The sequence below is a fragment of the Amphibalanus amphitrite genome, unplaced genomic scaffold (assembly GCF_019059575.1).
Source record: "Amphibalanus amphitrite isolate SeventyFive unplaced genomic scaffold, NRLGWU_Aamphi_draft 001774F_arrow, whole genome shotgun sequence".
NCBI classification, from domain to species: Eukaryota; Metazoa; Arthropoda; class Thecostraca; order Balanomorpha; family Balanidae; genus Amphibalanus; species Amphibalanus amphitrite.
In genome coordinates this window covers 71,335-95,187 of record NW_024883267.1, presented here as the reverse complement: position 1 = coordinate 95,187, position 23,853 = coordinate 71,335, and the positions used below count along the sequence as shown (strand labels likewise).

The following is a 23,853-nucleotide window of genomic DNA, read 5'->3' as shown; positions in this document are numbered from 1 at the left end:
AGACTTTCGGAGGTTTTGGGTTCGAGACCCGGAAACACCCATACTTACGATAAATTTTTCCGTCATAAACGGGTCTCGAACCCCAAACCTTCAAAAGTCTAAAATGCATGCTGACGTCACGCTATCCACTCGGCCACCAGGGTAAACCCGTTGGGGGCCTGGAAGTGCCTTATACCGATCTCAGTTTGAGGGCTATTTAGGCTCCGCCCACTTTCAAGCGCATTACAATTAGACCGTATTATAGCGGCATCGATACATGGTTTGGTGCGGCTTATGGACGAAGCTCTGGGTTTCTGGAGCGTGTTTTCAGCCGTTTAGCCTTCTGTGCTGCCATCTAGTCTGGTCCTGCGAGTCCCAGAGACCTCTATTCTTCGACTAACTGCCATCTTTATATCGCTGTTTTCAGTGTTCCCCGGCATTTCTACCTCGGCGGAAGGCCCAATTCAGCAAACTCCATCGAGACATTTGGCTCATGTGCGTTTTATTGGCCATTATATTCGCTAAAAACTTTCATACCAGCATCCAGGGCACTGTTTCCAACAACAGAGAGCGACAAAATGGCGACAAATGATGAGATGACACCGAGCACGACGGTTTCTATATGACAGCGACAGGTGATGAGATGAGACAGACGACTTCGATGCCTGCGCTACGAGTATCTAGTTGCGGTCAGCGCTCACTGAATCTGTTCTCGGGAACTGACTGGACATATCAGCGCGTGCCCCGAAACCATATTCATGCCACATTCACACAACCAACATAACAACACGCTTAGAGTACGGACTGATAACAAACTCGGCAGATAGCAATATCGAACATGCCCTTATCGCGTAGCACATGATGCATCGCGTCATATGCTCGAAATGCACTGCCAGTGACACAAACTGGGATCAAATAAGCGAACAACTGCGCTGCGCATCCTTCGATGCCTATGAATTCACTTTACAGTATATATGAGGCCCTTGCCTCATGTCATACCCACCATTTCAACTCAATATCCTCTCCCTCGAGCTAAAAGGGAATAGTGAACGACAATACAATATCGCTTGAGATCGGCACAGCATCATCAAGTATCGCCAATCATCTTCACGACATCAGATTTGTGACAAAAACGGCGATCACGTCAAAGCTCCGAGTTCTTATTAATCCTCGGAACTGACAGACAGTAGTACTGGGTACTGAGCTGGTAGAGAAGTGAGTCGGGCAGTATGCTGGTAAGTAGCACGCTCGTGATGCTCACTACACTATATTATATAGTTCACATTTCACAAGGACCGCCACGCCCGTCGAGGTCTTCTAGCGATGGTGCTGCCATCTATGTTACCGGTGGGCTCCGCCGAGGGCACTAATAACTTATGATAGATGGGCGTGAATGTGATAGACAGTGCAGGCCGGGCGGTTCAGCGGCTCGAGAAACACCGACGCCGGTGACCAGTCGACGGTGCTGCCATCTGTGCCAGCGGTGAGCTCCACCGAGGGCGGCGCCAGCTGCTTGAGGTCGCTCGCCAGCCCCGGTGGCGCCATCTGCAGCGGCGAGCGCTCCGCCTCGTTCTGTAGGTTGCTCTATGGGAAAAACAGAGGAAGTGGGAGTCGTCAAGCATTGCTCGTTTCCTGCACAGCAGGCTGCACGCAATGCATTCAGCTGAGGCGGTGACTCTCCATAGATACTGATAGGTGCAAAGTATCCCAATGACCTGTCAACAGACGCGTTTACATAGGGTTTGTTGCAAGCTTATATCTTAGTCCGTGATGTTGCAAAAGATGCCAATGGTGCTAACAATTTACAAAATGATCCCCTCTAAATAGTTGAAGACTGCTACATCGAAATTATTGCCAAATAAACGAGCTAGAGCCCCTCGTCAAAAATGCTATGCAAACGCGACTAACGACACCGACAGTGTAGCGGGCAGTGTTGAAGCCGGAATGAGATGACCCTGGCCTCGTCATCCTAGAATCTGGGGCTGCCAGTGTCGGATTTAATTAAGGGACTTCTGGCCGCCATATGAGAAATTAGAAGGCAATAATGGTAAAACGATAAGATAGCAATTAAAAGGGAATAGTGCGCATAAGCGAATGGTCGTTTTTCCCCTAAGAATAGATCCTAATCTGAAACCGTTTGTACGGCACTATGTACACATAACGAAATTAGTGGCCTTACGAGTTACGGCATGAAACTGAAAGCACGAGCTTCAACATAGCAGAGACAGCCATCAGCTTTAGGAAAGTTTGAATAAGGCTCGACGGATTATACCTAAAGAACAGCAGTTTAAGTGGTTACCTATCTTCTATGTCGGTATACCCACTAGACAGCCAAACCTGTGAGCTGCCGCTCTGCCCATGTAGCCAGCCTTGCTAGCTCAGTTTGACGCAGAAGCCTGCGGAACACCGGATAAACTGTCGGTTTTGCGTTGGTGTCTTCCTCGAGGAACCACAGCGTAGAACCAGCCGGCAGCCGGACCGCGGACGAGGTTGATACGACCGGACCTGAAACACAGCGGAACGCAAATATTTAGCACATTACTTGCTGCATTATGTTTTCGGTTTAGGGAAGGGCCACTGAGCAGCACCGATTCGATCAAGAATATTTCGCGCTAAGCTGAATTATCATCGTTGTATGGTACGTGTAATGTAATTAATGATTTGTGATTATAGGGCGACCGGACTTCAGAGTTCATCGGTGCCCATAAAATGTGTAAGGTAATGTGCATTGTAATTTGTAATGCATAGGTAACAAATGCCACGCTATTCTTCAAAATGATTATTTCGTCTCCGGTAATGTTTTCATAGTGTAACAATGTGATTATATGTTGAAATCGCACGGATATGTCGAGAATAAGGTTCGCCGACATAAACAACCGAAAGCATATTTGTCCGGTTTGCAGATAGAGGGTATCGTAATAATGTATTTTGTGATTCCATAACAATTGCAGGATTAGCATTCCACACAGCACCCAAAAGGCATCAGTATCACCTGTAGAAGAAGTAGATGCTGTTGATTGCGAGATCATTTTGACGCATATGCACCGTTTTAGAGATCTGCAATAGGTACGGGCAGATAAAGCTGGGGCAGTAAACTTCTCTGTCGGTGGGGATAGAGGGTAGCAGGGAGAAGTACCCATTTCGCGTGCATGTATAGTCGACTACAGAATGATGTTCCACTCCTCAGAAGCTATCAGTTGACCGGAGCGCTAAGTTGTGCCGTTTATCACGCAATTGAGCGTGTCGATTGTGAGCATTGGGGCAAAGCTATAATTTGTGAACTCAGCCCGGGTGATGCGATGCGGCACAGCCTATCACTCCAGGCACATAATTGCCTGTGAAAAGTGGAACATCATTCTGTAGTCGACTATACATTTCGCGCGTGCATGTACCTACATTCGCGCGAGCATGAACATGTACATACGCGAGCGCGAGCATTTGCCATATTACAACGATTAATTATTCAGCAATCACCAGAAGCATTGCAGTCCAACATTATTATACCGACTTGTTTCACATCCCGAGTAGGCATCATTTTCGTCTTCTACCGATCAGTTCAATCAAGTCAATCAGAAAAACCAAGTGAATAGTACAAAGATCCCTAATAACGTGGACTTAATTGCGATACATTCATCAGCGCGATTGCTATATTGATTAGCGAGATTGATGCATTTATCAGCGAGACTGATAAATTCAAACATTCACCAGCCTGCATCGTACATTGATAATGTGTAGGATACGGTAGAATCCCTAAACCTACGGTTTTTAGCTTAAGCGAGTTCGGCAGGGCGCGGTTCATTTGAAATTCACGACTGGCGGCAGCTTGAGGGCAGTGCTCGACTCCAAGAAGTGTTTCTAGGCGACTTTCCATCAGGCTTTCCATCAGAGTCCATTTCGGAAGCAGTATCTTCTGTCGGTCTGCTTTCAGAGGACTCTTCTTCCTGTTCCCTCTCTGCCGGCTCTCTTTCCTGGTCAAGCTTTGGTGGATCTTCCGGTTCCCCCGAAGCCTTTTGTTTATCCTTTGTTGTCCACTTTTGGCGATCTTCTTGTGGACTGTTTGTTGTATTATGGTCGTCCGTACGGGCACAGGGTGGAGAGCGGTGGCTTCCTCCATCCCGGTGTGACATACCGTTGCAGTCCATCGTCTCTTCGATTTGAGGATCGGCCGCGGCGCAGAAAAGAAAGGACACCGGCGGTGCTCTTGTGGGCTCCGTGAGATCAGGGACGCACCGCGACTCGCTGCCTCGATGAGACACCCAGCCTTGCTGCCTCAGTGAGACACTCCGCCTCACTGCCTCGGTAAGACAACTCTTCGCACACAATTGCCGAAATCCCGCCCCACCGCACTGTGTGACCGGTGAAGACTGAAATCGTGCACCCGGAGTGACACTAGCTCCCAGACTTACCCATTTAACAAGCCTAGTGGACCCGGTATCTGTAAACCACGATGTGATAACAATTCATGCCCATTTTATCATATCGGATCAAGACGTTATGGGTTATTTCCTGTACTGTGATGCGTCATGTGATCAGCTAGCAAGGGACAAGGGTCAAAGTGCGAGGCAACTCGGGCATTATCTGCCATGGAGTACATACTATGGCACCATGGGTGCAGCGTGCAGGTGACGCACCCAGCCGTAACTTTGCAATACATCACGCACCTGACCGTAACTTTGCGCTTTCAAGATGAGCCCCGTGGTATGCCGGCGTGAATGGGGACGGTAAACTGCCCGTACGGGCCAAGTTTCTCCCTGACGAAAATGTTAAATGTGCGTTGCAGTTATGGAAAAGAAATGCTGTGCCTACTGTGTGGACCTATTACTGAATAATTCATTTATAATTATGGATCACTGTTTGAACCTCGAAAGTATGTGCTATGATGCTGAAGCAACGAACTTCTTTACTATTTAACGGTAGAGAATAGCAGACTTTTCTCAGACCAGCTTCCAATGCCAGTTGCTTCGTACAAAACTAACACAATGGAATGCGTTAACTAACTAGGAAAATATTCCAGCCACTTCATGAACCAATTGTCTTTCCAGACGTATTTGCCCAAATGCCCAGTGAAGCGAAATCGATATTTTGGAATGCAAAGGAGCTTATGCCCAAATTCGCTGTTATATACAGTCGTTTTAGCGTCAAGTAAACAAAGCTACCCTACGCCCCCCCCCCCCCCCCATTGATCACAACTTTGTCAAATCGGACAGTCCCATAGAGAAAATACGATACTCGTAACACATACGTTAGGCGGCACGGGCGGACATCGATAGCAGCGCCTCTATCGGTCACTAGGGAAAGCTGGGCTGTAGGCGACGATATACCGGCTGAGTTGTCACACGTTGAATAGGTTTATACTTTATAGCCATCCGTCTTGTGAAAAAGTTGAACTTTTGCCTTTAACCCTATTCCTGGCGGGGGGGGGGGGGGCCTCAGGAGCCCCCCCCCCCTGAGGTTTTTTGGTTATTTCTCCCAAACGCGTTGAGCTAGGAAGCTCAAATTTTCTGACTTTTCCTATAAGGCTTCTACGCAACATGTCTGAAAATTTTGAGTTGATCTGACCTCAGGTCAGGTTACCAGAGGCGGTTTGGTGACCCTACCTCAGAAAAGTTTGCAATCACGCCAGAGCTAGAGTTTTTGACCGATCAATTTCTTCTCTTCAGGCTTTAGTTAGGGTACCAGTATGTGCAATTTGTATATCTCGGAATTTTGATATCGGTGACCTAAGGTCAGGTCAATTTCGCGACCTCCCCATTATAAGTCAATGGGGGAAAAATCAACTCCCTGTTTTTACCACTAAAACGGGTCGGAATGGCCCCATATACCATACATGACTTCATATACGATCAACCTTCACTACCTTGAGGTCTGTTTTGCTGTTGGGCAGCTGTGAGGTCATGTGACGTCATCAAAGGTCACCAAAGGTTTTTGGCCAATAACTCCGTACAGGAACAAGATACAGACGCGTGGATGGTCTCATTGTGTTCAGCTCGTCAAGACGCATCGAATGATATACATGATGACCTCGAGGTCACGTGACCTGAGGTCAACCTTTGACCTTGACCTTTCGAGGTCAACATATATATCATTCGATGCGGATTGACGAGAGGATCACGATGATGCCCTTAGTCTGTTGCTATCTTGACTAATTCGAAAGTTATTTGAGAAAAACTCTCTCCATATCTAGCGCCGCCATTTTGACTTTTTCGACCCCTGTGACGTCATCTTTGACCTGACCTGAAAATGACCTTAGTAAAAATTGTAGACCTTGTCCATGCGTATCCGATGCCGTTTACCGCTTGTCGCTATCTTGCTTCGTTCTCGAGATCTCAGGGGGGGGGGCCGAATCGGCCCCCCTCCCGCCAGTTTCTTGTCCCGGCGGAGCCCGCCAGGAATAGGGTTAATATTTCTACAGGCAATTTTAGAAGTGTCTTCACATGGATTACGAAACCGTTTAGATTATTGTATTCACTTCAAGCCTTCCTTATTGTTCTTGACGATGCGGGAACTATTTCTAAATAGTGTTTCTAGCTTAGTAAAAGAACATACCTACTGTGCAAACGATGAAAAAAGCATAAATGGAAGATTTTAAATGCAATTTTCTCTAACAATCAATGGTAAATTCTCTACATATCAAGGAAAAGGTGCATGCTATTTGATAATTTAAAGTTCTTGGGGCCAGTTGTTTTCTTCTTTTCTTACGTCGCCCCAATGGCCGCGAATACACTTGTGATAACGCCTATCGATCTGGCAAAGGAGTGAGATCCCATATCCATTCACTCTAATGACATATCCCGCGCCCCGCTGGGGGGGGAAGGTTAGAATCTGCCCCCCCCCCTCCCGTTTTTCGCCATTAACTTCTAAACGCGTTACGCCAGCGACGTCAAACTTTCAGTACCTTACCATACATCAATTTGACACGTTCCCTGAAAAATTGAGCGAAGTCCGTCGGATTTTTTTTTTTTTTAGAAAATGACGTTTTAGTGAGGTCATGTTCGCCATTTTCGCCTCAAAAACGGCAAAATTTCAAACGTCGCTAACATCTTCATTTTTTAAAGGAATCAAGACGTAACAAAAAAAGGTTATACGTGATTCTACTTTGTCTATCAAATCACAAATGGGTATCTCGTTTTTTGAAAATTTTGGATTTTGGCCCATTTTTTCTTTAAAAAAACTAACTTTTTTGGGAAAATAATTATGAAATCCAAAATTTTGAGTGCATCGAAAAACCGGAATATATGTCGGAGAAGTGGTCTACATACCAGTTTTCAGACGAATTGTTTCAAAAATGTGGGAGTTATTCAAAATTTTATGACGTCACAACAATTTTTTTTTTCAATGATTTTATTGAAAGTTCTAGACCTTGTACGGAAATAAAATAGCACTATTCGATTCGCCGTGAAAAACTACACCAGATAGACACCTTTTTAGACCTTAACAACCAACTTCAAAATTTGAACTCACTCGACCTGACCTGACCTGACCTCGACCTGAAATTCATCCAGAGGTGGTCCATATCACTTATTGAGTGTGCCAATTGAATTCTATGAATAAAATGACCCATAGAACATGTGTCGCACATGCCCTTTTCTATATTTTGATTTTAGTGACCTGACCTGACCTGGCCTGACCTTGACCTTGGCCTTTGAATGATATTGTATGCAACGAATATTGTCTTGGTAGCCTAAGAACACGTTTTGGGCAATCAGTCTCAGTCCATGACTCCATTCTTCGGCAACTACGGTGCAAGGCCGATACTGTAGAAACTTGCATTTTGTACCCTTGACCTGACCTTGACCTGACCTCTGACCTACTTAAGCAAAAAGAGTTGGGCCTTGTTGTTGCCGCCTTGTTGAGAGCTTTCGATTGCCGTTTTCCCCGTCTTTCTACGACCATATCGGTTCGGAAGTTAGACAGGTGGGGCAGAATCTGCCCCCCCCCCCCCAGCAGGGCGCGTATGGCTGAATAGCCCAGCGGGGCACTGGATATCTTTCCGCCGAAAGAGTTGAATCAATTTGAAATATATAATTTGACCGTTACCGACACTGGTAGACATGTAAGAAAGCGCACCCAGTCACATACCTTAACAAGAAAACGGACTCCCTGCCTCCCCTCCTCAAATTCAATGGCGCAATCCCCACGCATCCTGGTCGCCTACACGCGCAATTTTTGCCTTATCATGCTCAGTCGGTACTTTCGAGGCGTCACCGCTCACACGGCCGCCTCGTCATCGCGCGCTGGCGCATGACGACGCAGCAGCGGCGGCTGCGGCGGCGGCGGCGGCGGCGGCGGCGGCGGTATGCCAACCGCCCCGGGCACCGCCGCCGCCGCCGCCGCCGAGGGTCGGTCTCCACCGCAGTCGTTCTCTCACATGGGTAGTGTGTGCTCATCTCGCTCGTCAGCTCCGGTCGAAGCCAGGTGAGCTGGGCGGGTGAGAGAGGTGGTGGTGAGAAGGCGGGATGTGGTGAGAGACCGAGAGATAGAGGAGAGGGAGGGGGTTAAAAATATGGGTCGGAAACATGGGAGATTGTTTTTAACGTCGTTAAACAGGTAAAGATGTTCGATAAAATTAGTATGTTGAATGGCGACTTCACTTTTAGTTGAGGCTCATTTTTAACCCACGAGCCGCTGGGGGGGGGCATAAAGTTGCCCCCCCTTTACGTTTTGTGAAATATCTCAGAAACCTGATGAGCTACGAACGTGAAACTTGGAATAGCTTCAAATGAATACCTAGGCAATGTTTGAGGAAAGTTTGGTGGTTGTAGCACCTAAGATGACGTCACAGTGACGTCATAAAGTTTTGTCGTTTTCCGATATGGACCGTTTCTGATGACGCTGAGCATGAAACTCGACTGTAAATGAACTAGACAGCACCTGCTGTCATCCTAAAACATCTTACTACACTTCCATCTAGTTTCTGACCAATAATCGGCCCTTTATATTCGGTCCCATATATGTGATGTATCGTGAGGAATATGAGAGTCGCAAATCTATAATTTCACTTATGACGTCACTGTGACGTCATTTCAAATGGGATCGACACCAAATTTGGACACAACCTCGGCTAGGTATTCAGGAAGATGTGTGCAAAGTTTCGCTTCTCTATCTCTTCGCGTTGCGACGATATCGTCGCAGAAGTAAAGGGGGGGCAACTTTATGCCCCCCCCCCAGCGGCCGGCGGGTGGCGCGGAGGCCCAGCGGCCGCCGGGTTAATCAGAGGCTGTCTTTGCGGGACCCCTACTCAGTAGAAATTAGCTATTAATAAGCCTCAAAATCAATTAAAATTTACTTTACTCATTGTGCGTAAGTATTTTAGAAAGCAACAAGCCCGTCAGCATCTGCATCTCATCTGGTAAATAAATGGATGTACAAATCAGCAATAGTTTCGGGTGACTGAGTTTGTAAACATAAACGAAAACAAAACTGATAAGTTGGCAGAAACACATTCATATAAAACAGTGAAAAGGTTATGTGCAATACTACCTTTTGTACGGTAGCATTGCACCGTATACGGATTCAAATCAGAATCGTGTCACCACTGGAAAAGCTCGTAATCAATGAAGCCGTACGCCAGTGAACGCGCTACACACTCTGACCGAACAAACCAACAACCATTTTCTCATATCTTCTCAGGTGATCGCTCCTTTCAGTCTCATATTTGGTCCCGGCTTGTTGCTAGCGCCTCTGCTACGCCTTGCAAACATGAGCCACTTGAGAAAACTCCGAGTTAATATTCATCGCCGGTGAACTGGGGTCGGGTTGACCTCTCCGCATGGGTTGACTGACCTCGGGGCGGGTTAAAGGGAGAGACGGGCGAATTCCTCTTCATTGTCACACGCGTGATGGATCATTGGGGGGAGGGGGGTCCGACCAGCATCCTCCCTTTCCCCCACGGTGTTTGCCTCTGAGGTATTACGTTAGTCGTTAGCATGAAATCGTCGAAACTGAGCAGGTTTACAGAAAGACAACGTATCTCTGCAGGGAAGAAGGGAAGGCATGTGATTTTTAAATTTCTAGACATTTTTCTAGGTTGCGGAAACGAATGGAATGAATAAAAATGAGGAAATCAACAAAGAATGCGAAAAAAAACAATGAAAAAGAAAGAAAACATTATATCAATCGATATTAATATTAATATAATAAGCTTCACACATTTGTCCCAGCAATGCTGCACTCGACGTCGCTGTAGATTTCCACCTATTGAGCCGTTGCCATGGTAATTAAGTCCTATACTTATCACAGCTGGTGCAGGCGGCCTAATGTGCTAAATATGTTGAAGAACACGCCGTTGCCATGACAACTGCAGAGAAAACCATCGGCAGTATTGAACGTGGAAATGAGAGTCGAGGAAAACGAACACGAACACAGCCTTTCGTCGCTTCTCCATGTTTTAGCCCTTAGCCAGTAGCCACATAACTTCCTTTGCTCTATTCAGACTCATCTCAATGGGGGGGGGGGGGTAAACATACCTGTATACTGGATTTCCTTCTCTTCAGATGCGTAAGATTTTAAAGATTGCGTAGTGCGTACCTTTGAAATAAGAAAACTGACAGTAAAAATAATATTCAGCTCAAAGCCCACATCAATGCCCACATAATGGCTAGTGAATTTACCAACTCATTTAGACACAACGGTAGGTAAGCATTGATCACCATTTTTGTACCGTATCAAAAACAAAATATTTTATTTTTGTTTTCATTTTCAGAAAAAAAAGAGTCTTACCCATGTCTCTAACCATCACTCACCAATCAGAGGCGCTGTCGGTCGGACGGAAACGTACCGGTTTCGTTTCACACTTGTTAGTCCTTTCAGCGACAGTTGTGGGGAGCAGACCGCGACAAAAACCACCAACGGTCTGTCCTGAGTCCTGACCATCTGCAAAAACAGACCGACGCGGACAGATTTCGTCTGGGGCGAGAGTTTTTTGTCATAGAGCGAAGCAGCGCAGAACGTAGTGCCGACTTACTAGTCACTGTTACTTAACCGCTACTGTATACGTTACTTTACTGTTACTTATGTAGTTTGTCCTTTGATGGTTTTAGAAGGAGAATAAACTTTAGTAAAAGACCAAACTTGCCCAAATGTTCACTTGCAGAAGTTGCAGCGCATCGGAATTCATGGTGACTGTCAGCCCTGTGACCCGGAAAAAGTCATCTTTAATCTATCGTCAAAACCAGTACCGAGAAGAATCAAGTTCCTCCTCGCCTTCGGCCTGGAGTTCAAACTACCAGTGTGGAAGTTGAACTTCTATAACTATTTTTTACATTTCGAAAAGCTAGTTCTGTCCGTATCCAAGCTACCGCTTCCACAACGTTTCACCTTCCAAGATGTCAAGACCAAGATACGAAATATTTGTCATAAACACTTTCATGGCTTCAAGTCTTCCAAAGTCTTCTCTTCAATTTTCTCGAAAGAAGATGTCGCCTCACTTCGAGAGTGGGCTACCGATCCGTCTATTGTTGTCACCAAGCCGGACAAAGGTAGGGGTGTCGTGATTCTCGATAGGAGTGAGTACGTTGAAAAGATGTCCACTGTTTTAGCTGATGACTCGAAATTTTGCTTGATAAGCGACTCTGTTGATAAGCCATCGCTTCAGTCAGGTTCCATACACAAAATCATGTTACAAGTTGAAGATAAAGTTAATAGGTTGTTGGGTAAAATGAAGAAATTGGGTATGATCTCGAAGGAACTGTACAGCGACTTATTCGCGTCCGGCTCCGTCCCAGGAGTTCTCTACGGGCTCCCTAAGGTACATAAGATGCTTGTTCCATTGCGACCCATTTTTTCAGCATGTGGGACGCCTACGTTTAAACTTGCCAAATATTTGGTTTCGATTTTGGCTCCCCTCACCGTGAACGCGTATACTGTGCAAAATAGTTACCAATTCGTAAATGACATTCAGCAACTTGAGGTTAAAGAGGGCATGTTTATGGCTAGTTTCGACGTTGAAAGTTTATTCACGAACATACCAGTTACAGAAACCATAGATATCTGCACAGAGTCATTATTTCGGAACTGCTCAACGGTAGCAGGGATAGCTAAGAACTGTTTTAGGTCTTTGCTTGAGATTTCAGTACTAAATTCGTACTTTATCTTTGACCAGAAGTTATACAAACAGGTTGATGGGGTGGGAATGGGTCTACCGTTAGGCCCTACGTTTGCTAACGCATTCTTGTGTCATCATGAGAAGAACTGGCTTGATAACTGTCCTCGAGAATACCGTCCCGTCTACTTTAGAAGATATGTCGATGATTGTTTTATGATTTTCGAGCATCATTCACATGTTGACAAGTTTCTCAACTACTTAAATATTCAGCACCCAAGAATGAAATTTACGAAAGAAACGGAGACTAACAGCATGATCTCTTTTCTTGATGTATATGTAAAACGAACAGCTAGTGGCTTTGAAACCTCAGTTTACAGAAAGAAAACTTTCACTGGCCTTGGAACTAGCTTCTTTAGCTCTATTCCAATGCTCATAAAGAGGGCAATTGTGAAATCAGCCATATTTCGTGCCTTTCGGATCAGTTCAACCTACAGATTGTTCGATTTAGAAGTGAAGTTTTTAACGTCATTCTTTTGCAATAATGGGTTCCCAAAGCGACTTGTAGATTTTTCAGTTCGGAACTTCCTACAGAAGCAGTTCAGTCCAGCCCCAACCGTAGCTACAGTTAAAAGGCTGGAAAAATACTTTGTATTACCTTTCTATGGTGATCAATCGCTTAAGATGCATCGTGAAGTCGTGTCCCTATTAACGAAATATTATCCATATCTGAACCCTAAAGTAGTTTTGCGTAACCAGTTCACGATTGGAACATTGTTCCGTTACAAGGACAAACTGCCCAAGCCGAGTCGCTCTGGTGTCATTTACAAATTTAGTTGCGCCTCATGCCAGGCGTCATACGTTGGTTCCACGTATCAACGTTTATTCACCAGAGTGGCTCAACACCAAGGCAGATCTCCTCGTACCGGACTGATGTCATCAACCCCAGCAGTTTCGTCCATTAGAGATCATGCGTTATCATGTGACGCTCCGTTTACGATTGATAATTTTGAAATTCTGGGTACGAACAGCTCGTTCCCTGATTTAAGAATTTTAGAATCACTATACATCTTTCGGTTGCGACCAAAAATAAACGACATTTCATCGGCATATCCTCTCAATGTCACCGCTTAGCTCTATGATGTGTGTACCCAATGGTGTGCAACTGCTCTCATGTGCACTGTGCATTTGTATCACCGTCGCGCGTCGTCATCATTAAGTAGAACAATTCTCCACCTGGAAGAAGTGTACTTACTGAGTTTTGCATGTGTGCATATGTGTGTGCAAATAATTTCGATATTGTGTCAGGGTAATCATCCCATCAAAACATGTAACTTACATATCTGTTTATATTGTCACTGAAGATGTTCTCACTGTGGAACGAAACCGGTCTGACTTGAATAATGATCACAACCTCATGAACGCGGTTTTATGTCTTTTACTACTGTTACTTAACGTTGCTTTATTGTTTCTTTAGTCAGCTACTGTTACTTGTCACTGTTACTAGTTACTAGTTACTGGGAGAGCAAATGCCGTGCTATGAACTTGGAAATATTAGCGAGCATAATCAAGCTATGTTATAATATAGTTCAAAGGGTAATTACTTGATGTCTCTAAAAAGATATGTTTCTTAAACATTAAGCTCATTCGATGAAAAATCAAATAGCATGTGTGCTTTACATACGTTCCAGTTAGGGTGCCTCGTGTGAAATTGATTGCTTAATTTTAATTTCATTTTGTGTACGCAGTACCATGCTCAACTCGGGGCTATAAAGTGCGAACATAATTATTATTCAGGCCGTTTCCCACAGACGATTAGCTTGCACAAAGCCCCCACGGAGCACGATGTTTGTTTTTGGCCATACCCGCTCAAGTTGGTAAACATTAGTGCACTGTCTGTCTTTACCGTCTTTGCTTCCCTTTAGACTGTCTTTCATTCCAATGGCCACCGTTTCGGCTCTATCACCATGTCAAAGCGTCCAGTTGAGCCCTAGCCTCGTCATGAGCATATGCAAACAACACTCAATCTCCCGTTGGCTGGGGCTTGTTTGCAGAGCTGTCGACCAGTTTCGATCTAGCTCCCTCTCATCCCCATCTGCTACCCCCTCCCCTCCCTGCCCCCTGCCTCCCCACCCCTCCCCACCACTGAGTTATCAGCCAGGTCCGCTGCCGGGCACACATGTGATTTCCCAATCACATGTGTAATGGGTACACTCGAATGGCAGCATGTGTGGCGGCACAAATACAACCGATAAAAGATAAACACTGAGCTCTGACCTGCCTATCGGCACACGCAGTCATTCCGGCGGCTTGATAGCAGTTACAGGTCGTGTTATCACTCCATTTACGGTGTAGTTCAGATAGTGTGCGCGTGCCTGTAAGTACTAACTACCACTGTTGTCTGTTCCTAGTATGTGTGTTGTACCCGCATGTGTGTTACATGGTCTGGTAATCTTGTAAACAAGTCCTGATTTCAGTCGCGCCGATTCAATTTTACCAATGTCAAGTGGCTAACTTAACGAGTTTCATTAATGTAATTTGGAGCAGTGTTTAACCAGAAGTAATAATTACTTTCAGTATAGTGTATCAATATTCAGGAATGAATTCAACACTTCACAAAATATTCCCAGCTTTTTAGATCCAATGATAACTCGCTATCTTGCATCAATCTTCACCCACTTCAACGTAATGAACCGTTCGTTTTCTTTCCTTTCAGGGCTCATGTGTTTCGTCAACCATCTGACTGTTGAAGTATGACATTTTCTTTTTGTTCTCCAGTCCAACCACCAAGATGCCGTCTCTGAAGCTGGTGTATTTTGACGGCAAGGGCCGTGGGGAGCCCATCCGTTGGATCCTGGCTGCCGGAGGACAGGCCTTCGAGCAGGAAAAGTTCGGCTTTGAAGAGTGGCCGGCGAAGAAGCCCAGTGAGTATTTTTATTCTTGAGTTGGGAATGTGTATATTATAACCTGTCATCTGTATGGGGTTCTGTAAAGCCGTGTTATCGGTTAACATCTTATCACCCTTTTTGCACGATTTTTTTTTTTTTAAAGAGCCTTATTACGGGCGAACGTCATTTGCGCTTAATGTTTGATTTATAGATATCGGTAATAAACTGACCTGATTTTAAGCGTCATCATTCAAAACCCTTTGTATGATGTCTTATTACATTTACACCACACAACCGTTTCACATTTCGACACCTCCTTCAAACGTTTCCATCCCTTCCCCCACCTTCAGCATATCATCATCCGTTCAATCGCCCACCCCCCAGAAGGAACCTGTAATTTCATCCCTTGTCAAATCATCGGCTGCTTTGTTCACCATTTAGTGCTAAGTAGCTCCTTTCCCCACTGTCCGCCTGCCAAGCGGGACGAAACTGTCCCGTCCTGTCCTGGCCCGCGGCGGGCGGCGTGCGACCCTGGGACGCGGTCGGGAGCGGGGAGGGGGAGGGAGGGGAAGACAGGAGACCAATGACCTCTTGGCGCAGACCGCCGGCCGGCGGGCGGCGCTGGCATGTGTTTTCTATGCCCCCGGGGAGGGATCATATAGGCCGACATCCGGTGTACAGATGCGGACACCAGCGTTTGGGACCGGCAGTTTGGTTTAATACACCACGCATTTAGGGATGTAAATGTGGAATGTCGGTACCCAGAGGACGGGTATTTGGAGTGGTTTGATCTAAAAATGATCGTGAATGATAGAGGAAATTGGCCGTTTCACTAATACAAGGCCTTGACCTGACTGGCAGCCGCGTTTTATCCAAGAATTAGTGTAAACATCATAAGATCAGGCGCGAATAAAATAACATAAGACTATATAAATAAAATGACAACTTTGGATAAAGATCGACAAGAAAACGTATCAGGAAGCTAAAAGCTCCTAGCAGGTATTTCACGTAACCTTGTGCTCCAACGTTAAAATGTTGCTTCTGGCTCAGCTCATCGATAAAATTAATTAAATCACATGAGCCGTTAATTTTGGGTAGTTAGGTAATTAAGCTGTCTCGATAACTGGCCCTAATTAAACCATCCAGTCATCCAGGCTTTGAACAGGGGATTTTCCAGCTATCTACTCGATCCAACCGCTCATTTACCTAACAGTTAATTGGAACATTGTTAAACAAGCATACTGCCATCCGTAAGAACCTAGCCGCCACTCAATCTAGAGTGACGTCGTCAATGTCCATTCCATTCGTCACTGTCCAATACAGTTGGCTGTGTTTAGCTCAGTCGTCCATGTCCATTTCCCATTCCATCCCATTCCAGTCCGTTCCAGTCCATTCCAGCCCAGTCCACTCCAGTCATCTATGTCCATTGTCCAGTCCATTCCAGCATCCAGCTCCCATCATTTCCACCCCACAGGTGTTTGAGCGCCTCTCCACAATGACTCAGCATTTCCATCCCCCGACCGCCGTGTGACCTCGTCTGACCTTGAGCGCGGAGAGAGCGGGGGAGGGCCAGACAGAGCAGGGGAGGGAGGCCTTGGACGCCGCCGCTCACGCAGTATACCATCCATCACGAAACTCGGTGTTTGTGAGCGTCACGGAATGACGAGGCAGAGATTCGTCACGCTGACATAGCTGCTCGTGTGATGATACATCTTACAGGCTTCATGATGACCCCGCGGTTCTGTAGGGGTCTACCATCGGGAGTTTTATTTGCATCGGTTGCAAGTGAGTGAGTTGGGTAAATAGTTACTCAGAAGAAACGCCACCAGACTTTACGATCACTGATAAGGGACATACCCCTCAATTGTCCACTTCAAGGAGGTCTGGTTGTCCCCCCAGAAAAAAACGATGTTTTGATTACTGAGTGTCACGAACTTTGGCAATTCGTTATTCTTCCTAGTCAACAGCAACTTTCCACCAACTTACCGATTGCCCCCCCCCCTTCAAGAGCGATTTCTAAGAGACATCATAATTATACAGCCGGAAAATAACTTTCAGTCATTGAGCCCCCGCCCCCCCCCCCCCCCTCAATCACGTTTGGATCCGATGGTGCTGTGCGGCACGTATTCAAACATTCAGCGTAAGAATTAGTAATACTTAAAGGTAGTGTGCCACCTTTGAAAGATTTCCCATTTTATTTTTCCTAGGATAAGAAGCTTCTGTTTTTACCTAATATCGCAAAAAAATCAAAAATGGGCCTGGAATAGTGCCTTTTTCGCCTAAAAGTTTTTCGGTTTTCAGATATGTATAACAACTGTAGTGGGCTCACCTGCAAACAGGCGTCGGGCAACAATCGCGAATGCGGCGCACTTGTGACAATAAGCAAAGGTCATTATAGTGTTACGACCATACGACGTACGGGAATGAGTTATCAGCTGTATAATCGTAGACAACACAATGTCGAGCCTTAAACTGTAAGCTGTAAGTATTGTAAACTGTAAGTATTGGTATTGTTTCTTTTATTTGGCTGTCGAACATTATTTATGGTTTGAAATATGATTTTATGTAAAATAATTGATATGAAAAAGCCGTCTTATAAGTTATGACCCCATTTCACCACACGCAAGTGGCAGAAATGACAATGATCAGCTGACGCATTTTTCTTGGCCGAAGTCAGAGCGCGCGGCCCGACGCACCACGCGTATTTGGAAATTCCGACCTCGACGAGCATCAGAAGCCACCTAACAGGCGTGTTCGAAACCGCAGGAGATGATGATGAACGGGTTTATCGAAACTTGATTGGATGAGCATTTCGGTAATAGCGATTTCAGTGTGTGCATTTATTGTTCATAGTGGTGTGAAATGTGGTTGGGGTACGACCGACAACCCGTCGGGGCGAATTTCGCACTGGGGTACTCAAAATTTGAAGAATTTAAGACGTTTCCATGAGTTTTGAAGGTATGGATAAGTTCTAAAAATCCGGTTCTCCTTATCTGGGCCATTAACTCCATACGGTCCAAGAAAGCTGGCACACTACCTTTAATCTCTACACTGTAAAAAATATTGACTAGCCCCTCGTCAAATGATTCTCAACGCTAAATGTCGGGGGTACAGACTAGTTTTGCATCCTACTTTTGACACACGCTGCGAGCCCCTGGCTTGTTTTGTGTTTGTCAGATGACAGTTACCAGGTGTCGGTTAGTTTTTACCACGTCCCAAAAATATCTGGAGCGTTTCTGCCTTGTTTTGGAAGCAGGTCCTCGTTAATGCTGTGTATGATAACAAAGTACCTAGTTACAATAATAACGAAAAACAATGTCAAAACGAGGGCGGCTTGTTTAGTGACGATGGTCAAAAGAAGCATCGTCTTGTTCCTACTTAACGAATGAAGCTCAAACTAGGTCAAAACTAGGGGCCCAACTAGGCCCTAATCAACCCATAGTCAGTTGACCAGCAGATCCTACGCCGCCCAATCCAGTCATCGAATTTGCCAGCAAATTCGTTTGACGACCATCATAATATTAAATATCGGTGGTCTTCAAACGAAATCCCTTACCAGTTTGATGACGAATTCATCCGGCCCATTCCAAAAACGCTCAAGATAAAATGAAAGTGTATTTCTGAAATAATGTGCTTTCTTGCAATGCACCTTTCGTATATCAAGCGAACCTTTCACTTCCAGCGCCCGTTTACAGTTATCAATCGAATCAGAAGCATGCACATACCTATCGATAGATATGAACCTAAGAACACAGAAGACATTTTGTAGAGTACCTGTCTGAGCCTATGCAATGGAGCCCGTGAGCCACCCAACCGCAGCTGCCTCATGAACTTGATGATAGGTCTGAACCTCAGATTGGCCAGAGCTTGGCCGTCAATAACCAGCTTATTTATATCCACAGTTGTAGTGAATTAGGGTTTGGAATTTGCCAAACCTAAGTTTTGATTACCAAGAGAAGTTTTGTACTTCTTGCACTTGCCTTTTCTTCATAACTTAGGCGGAAATCGTCGTAGTGAAACTTCAGTGTTCCGTTAGCTGTCGGTTCTTGAGAGAGTTGGCCAGGCCGGACACCGGGGGCGGCTCCACAACTTTCGAAAAATTAACCCGCGCCCAGCTGGGGGTCCTGGATTTCCACGCCCTGCTGGGGGGGGTGTTTGAACACCCCCCCTTGTAACTCGGCTCCTGGGCCACGTAGCGATACGCGGAAGGCGGCGTTCGAAAGAGCGTAAAAAATAATGACGAAATCACTTCGGTCAATTTTTTGCTCAGGTCAAAGGTCAGGTCACCAGAGGTCATTGAAGGCAAAATTTCGCCGATTTCCAGGTCGAATGTCGAAAATTTCCAAGAAGCCAACGCATAACTCGGGAACCAATAGAGCTACAGCGCCGCGGAAAAGCGCATTCGATAGCCCTATTAACGCCCTTTCTGAGTAATTCTCTCAGATTTGACCTACCGTCAACGGTTTTGCCTGCAGGGGGCAAAAACTGCAAAAATAGCCGATTTTTTCGCAAACAGTTTTTCTGCAATAACTTTTGACCCAAGCATTGTACGAGCTTACTTTTACCAGCATTGTGTTCCTCTCGTCAAGACGCATCGAATGAACTATAACTTGACCTTGAAAGGTCAATTTGAAAATTTGACCTCAGGTCAAGGTCATGACCTGACCGGAAAGGGTCATGTTGCATATCAGTCGATCCGTATCGTCTAGCTGAACACATCTAAGGCGTTTTCATCGCTTTAGCATGCCTCTATCAAAAGTTATTTGCGAAAAACTGTTAGATACCATTCGTGACCTAAGATGACCCCAGGGCATAAACAAGGGTCACGGACACCATTTTCATGTTCAGTGTGTCTAAACCACTTGTAATTCGGTGTTTGGGAGTGTTTATAATGTCTTTCGTCCAAAAGAGGCGCATTTCAATTTTCTCCCATTGACTTATAATGGGGAGGTCGCAAAATTGACCTGACCTTAGGTCATCGATATCAAAATTCTGAGATATACATTTTGTACATGCTATTGCTCTTAGCAATCGCTGAAAGTTTCAAAGCGATCGGTCACTCGGTGTAGCTATGACAGACATTGAAACTTTTTATGAGGTGAGGTCACTTCAAGTGACCTGGTGACCTGACCTTGAATGACCTTGGTCTGAAATTTTCACAACATGTGTAGAATTGATGTATGATAAGGTGTACCAAAAACGGCGGCGCGGAGCGCCGCCGTTTTTGAGATATTCGCGAAAAACCACAAGGGGGGGTGTTCAAACACCCCCCCCCAGCAGGGCGCGGGTTAAACCTAAGTCCTATTGCACTGCATGGAGAGCAATTCATTTAAAATCGCTCTTGTCCCCCCCCCCCCTCGACAACTTTGCAAACGTCTCTGCGCGATTTGGTTGAGAATAATGGCTTATGGCAAGTTATTGAATCAGAACGTCGATCACTGCAGGTCATATATCGGCAAGCAATTCTTCATAACTAGACACTGCACAAATGGAAACGATACAGGTTTGCCCAGTCGGATATATTATAAAAGAGAAGTTGTCGGTCTGTCTGTAACAACCAAAAAGCGTCATCCACATCTGGGTGTCTTGCGCCGGAACGGCGCCATGTAGGAGCGTGCAATTTGGCAGGCACCAAGCGTGGTCAAATCGAACAATCGTATTAAAATCTGGGTGCGATCCGACCAGGGGTGCGTCTCTGGCAGGGTCGCGAGCACGAGGCACGCTCGCCATTGGTTTAACACGGGGCGCGAAAAATGGCGATATTGGCCGAAATCGGTGCGACGCCTGCTCCTTTCCGGGCTTATATCTTGACGACCGGTTGTCACAGCGACACGCGGTTGCCACCGATCGATAGAGGAGAGCTAAAGCTAGCGTATCGTTATGATTTTATAACGTTGGTCGCGTCACGTGCAAATCAGGAACCATTGTTGTGAAAAAAATGACCGATTTCGTGCCTCGTGGAGGAAAAATCGGTGCCGTTTGAAAACGGTTTGACCGAATGAAATCGGTGTGGTACCATTTTTTAGGTAATTACACGTGTGATACAATGAATGAAAAGAAAAAGTGATTGTTGCTACCACTTCCTTAATAATGAGAAATTTATTTGAAAATTTGATGCGCGGAGAGTGCGCTGTCCTTTACAACACGATAACGTATTGAAAACGTTGAAAATTGACCATGAAACACACATATTCGGATAGCGCATTCTTTTCTGATCAATATCCACCCAAAATATTATCAAAAAGTCAATAAACTTCCGTAAAAATGACTCAGGCATACCACCGTGTTTTGTTAACGTTAGACATATTTTCCGATGAAATCCGATCGATGGCTTATAGCCGGCATGTCATTAAACTTTTGCCAATCAGTCAGCACGGCATAGGCTACAAGGCACCGCCGGCTTAAGGATATCGCCAAACCCTTGAAAATTGTACTTGCATATAACTCAGTCGTTTCTGGGCCGATTGCGCTGAAACTTGGACTTTCGGCAGGCAGGGCACTCACCAAGCGATGTAGGGTCATGTGTCACAAGTGGGGTGGACTCATGCATGTGCGCACGTGAGGGGGTCTGCTTCTACATCTGATGAGCCCCTGGGTCTATTTCAATCAAATTTTGTACACTGTTAGGGACAATTTAGACAGGTGGCTGACATAAGTCATCTGGAGTCTCAGTAAGCGCGTGCGTCAATACACTTTTGTGAAAATGACTCGAAACATGCGACCGTGTTTTGTTAACGTTACCGGTATTTTTCGACAAAATCCGATCGATGGCTTCTGGCTGGCAGGTCATACAACTTTTCACAATAGCTATCAAAGAATGGGCTGCAATGCACCACCCGTAAAGGGGAATTCCAAACACTGAAAATAAGCGCCTACCAGTAAACAGCACATTATTGTACTAGGAATAACTCAGCTACTACTGGGCCGATTGCGCTGAAACTTGGACTGTGGGTGGAGGGGGCACTAACCTAGGGATGCATGGTCGTGTGTCACAGGTAGGGTGGATCGATTGCACGTGCGCACGTGAGGGGTCCATTTATACATCTCAAGAACGGCTGGGCCGATTTCGCTCAAATTTTGTACACTGATAGCGACAATTTAGAAAGGTGGCTGGCACAAGTCATCTGGAGTCTCAGCTAGCGCGTGCGCACGTGCAATGGGCCAGTTTTATATCTCAAGAACGGCTGGGCCGATTGCGCTCAAAGTTGGTGCTTGGTACGTTACTTTAATCGAGTATGAGAAGGGTACCTATGTGTAGGTTATTAGTAAGATAGGGTATGGGTAGGTTAGGGTAGGGTAGGGTGGGTTTGAGTTCGATAAAGGCAAACCATGAGAAAGGCTCTAACAACCCGCAACCAGCACCGGCATAAGATGCCGTTCAAAAAAATATCCAACTCTGACAAAATAAGACAAATAAAAATCCTAAGTTCCCACACCCAAACTAATGCCCCATCAAACGCATCTATCAAAAGGCACAGTTACCTATAGCGCAAAACATGCCATCTAGTCGGATATATTATAAAAGAGAAGTTGTCGGTCTGTACGTACGTGTGTCACAAACGAAAAGTGTCATCCACATCTGGGTGTCTTGCGCCGGAACGGCGCCATGTAGGAGCGTGAAATTTGGCAGGCACCAAGCGTGGTCAAATCGAACGATCGTATCAAAATCTGGGTGCGATCCGACCAGGGATGTGTCTCTGGTAGGGTCAAGAGCACGAGGCACGCTCGCCATTGGTTTAACACGGGGCGCGAAAAACGGCGCCGTCGGCCGAAATCGGTCCGACGCGTGCTCCTTTCCGGGCTTATATCTTGACGACCGGTTGTCACAGCGACACGCGGTTGCCACCGATCGATAGAGGAGAGCTAAAGCTAGCGTATTGATGTGGTTTTATAACGTTGGGCGCGTCACGTGCACATCAGGACCAATTGTTGTGAAAAAATGACCGATTTCGTGCCTCGTAGAGGAAAAATCGGTGCCCTTTGAAAACGGTTTGGCCGAATGAAATCGGTGCGGTACCATTTTTTAGGTAATTGCACGTGTGATACAATAGATGAAAAGAAAAAGTGATTGCAACTACCACTTCCTTAATAATGAAAAATTTATTTGAAAGTTTGATGCGCGCCGAGTGCGCTGTCGTTTATAACACGATAACGTATCGAAAACGTTGAAATTTGACCATAAAACACACATATTCGGATAGCGCATTCTTTTGTGACCAATATCCACACAAAACATTATCAAAAAGTCAATAAACTTCCGTGAAAATGACTCAGGCATTCCATCGTGTTTTGTTAACGTTAGACATATTTTCCGATGAAATCCGATCGATGGCTTATAGCCGGCATGTCATTGCACTTTTGCCAATCAGTCAGCACGGCATAGGCTAGAAGGCACCGCCCGCTTAGGGATATTGCAAACCCTTGAAAATTGTATTTGCATATAACTCGGCCGTTTCTGGGCCGATTGCGCTGAAACTTGGACTGTCGGCAGGCAGGGCACTCACCAAGCGATGTAGGTCCATGTGTCACAGGTGGGGTGGACTCACGCACGTGCGCACGTGAGGGGGTCTGCTTCTACATCTGATGAGCCCCTGGGTCTATTTCAATCAAATTTTGTACACTGTTAGGGACAATTTAGACAGGTGGCTCACATAAGTCATCTGGAGTCTCAGTAAGCGCGGGCGCACGTGCGGGGGCTTATTTATACATATCTCAAGAACAGGTAGGACGATAGGATTCACATTTTGTAAAACCCCTCGGTCAAGTATAAGTAGGGCATGAGTATGACGGGTATAGGTAGGGTGCGGTATGAGAAGGGTAGGGTATGGGTAGGGTAGGCTTTGGATAGGGTAGGGTAGGGTAGGGTAGGGTACGTATGGGTAGGGTAGGGTAGGGTATTTTATGGGTAGGGTAGTGTAAAGGATGGAGGTAGTGTTGGGTATGGGT

At 45.7% G+C, this 23,853-nt stretch overlaps 1 protein-coding gene and 1 long non-coding RNA gene across 2 annotated transcripts in view; one reads left to right on the top strand and one right to left on the bottom strand.

Moving 5' to 3' along the window:
• Positions 1–582: 582 nt before the first annotated feature.
• The window catches only part of LOC122375098, a 35,460-nt gene continuing 12,189 nt past the window's right edge, over positions 583–23,853 (bottom strand). The window contains exons 2-5 of the long non-coding RNA XR_006255341.1: positions 10,722–10,851; positions 10,446–10,506; positions 2,317–2,484; positions 583–1,563 (exon numbers count right to left, since the gene is read on the bottom strand). This is a non-coding gene — a long non-coding RNA (uncharacterized LOC122375098). The remainder of the gene's footprint in view (positions 1,564–2,316; positions 2,485–10,445; positions 10,507–10,721; positions 10,852–23,853) is intronic.
• Positions 8,236–23,853, top strand: part of LOC122375097 (hematopoietic prostaglandin D synthase-like) — a 28,700-nt gene continuing 13,082 nt past the window's right edge. Inside the window, exons 1-2 of the mRNA XM_043354281.1 lie at positions 8,236–8,394; positions 14,798–14,943. Of these exons, the coding sequence (XP_043210216.1) occupies positions 8,276–8,394; positions 14,798–14,943 (265 nt within the window). The 5' untranslated portion in view covers positions 8,236–8,275. The remainder of the gene's footprint in view (positions 8,395–14,797; positions 14,944–23,853) is intronic.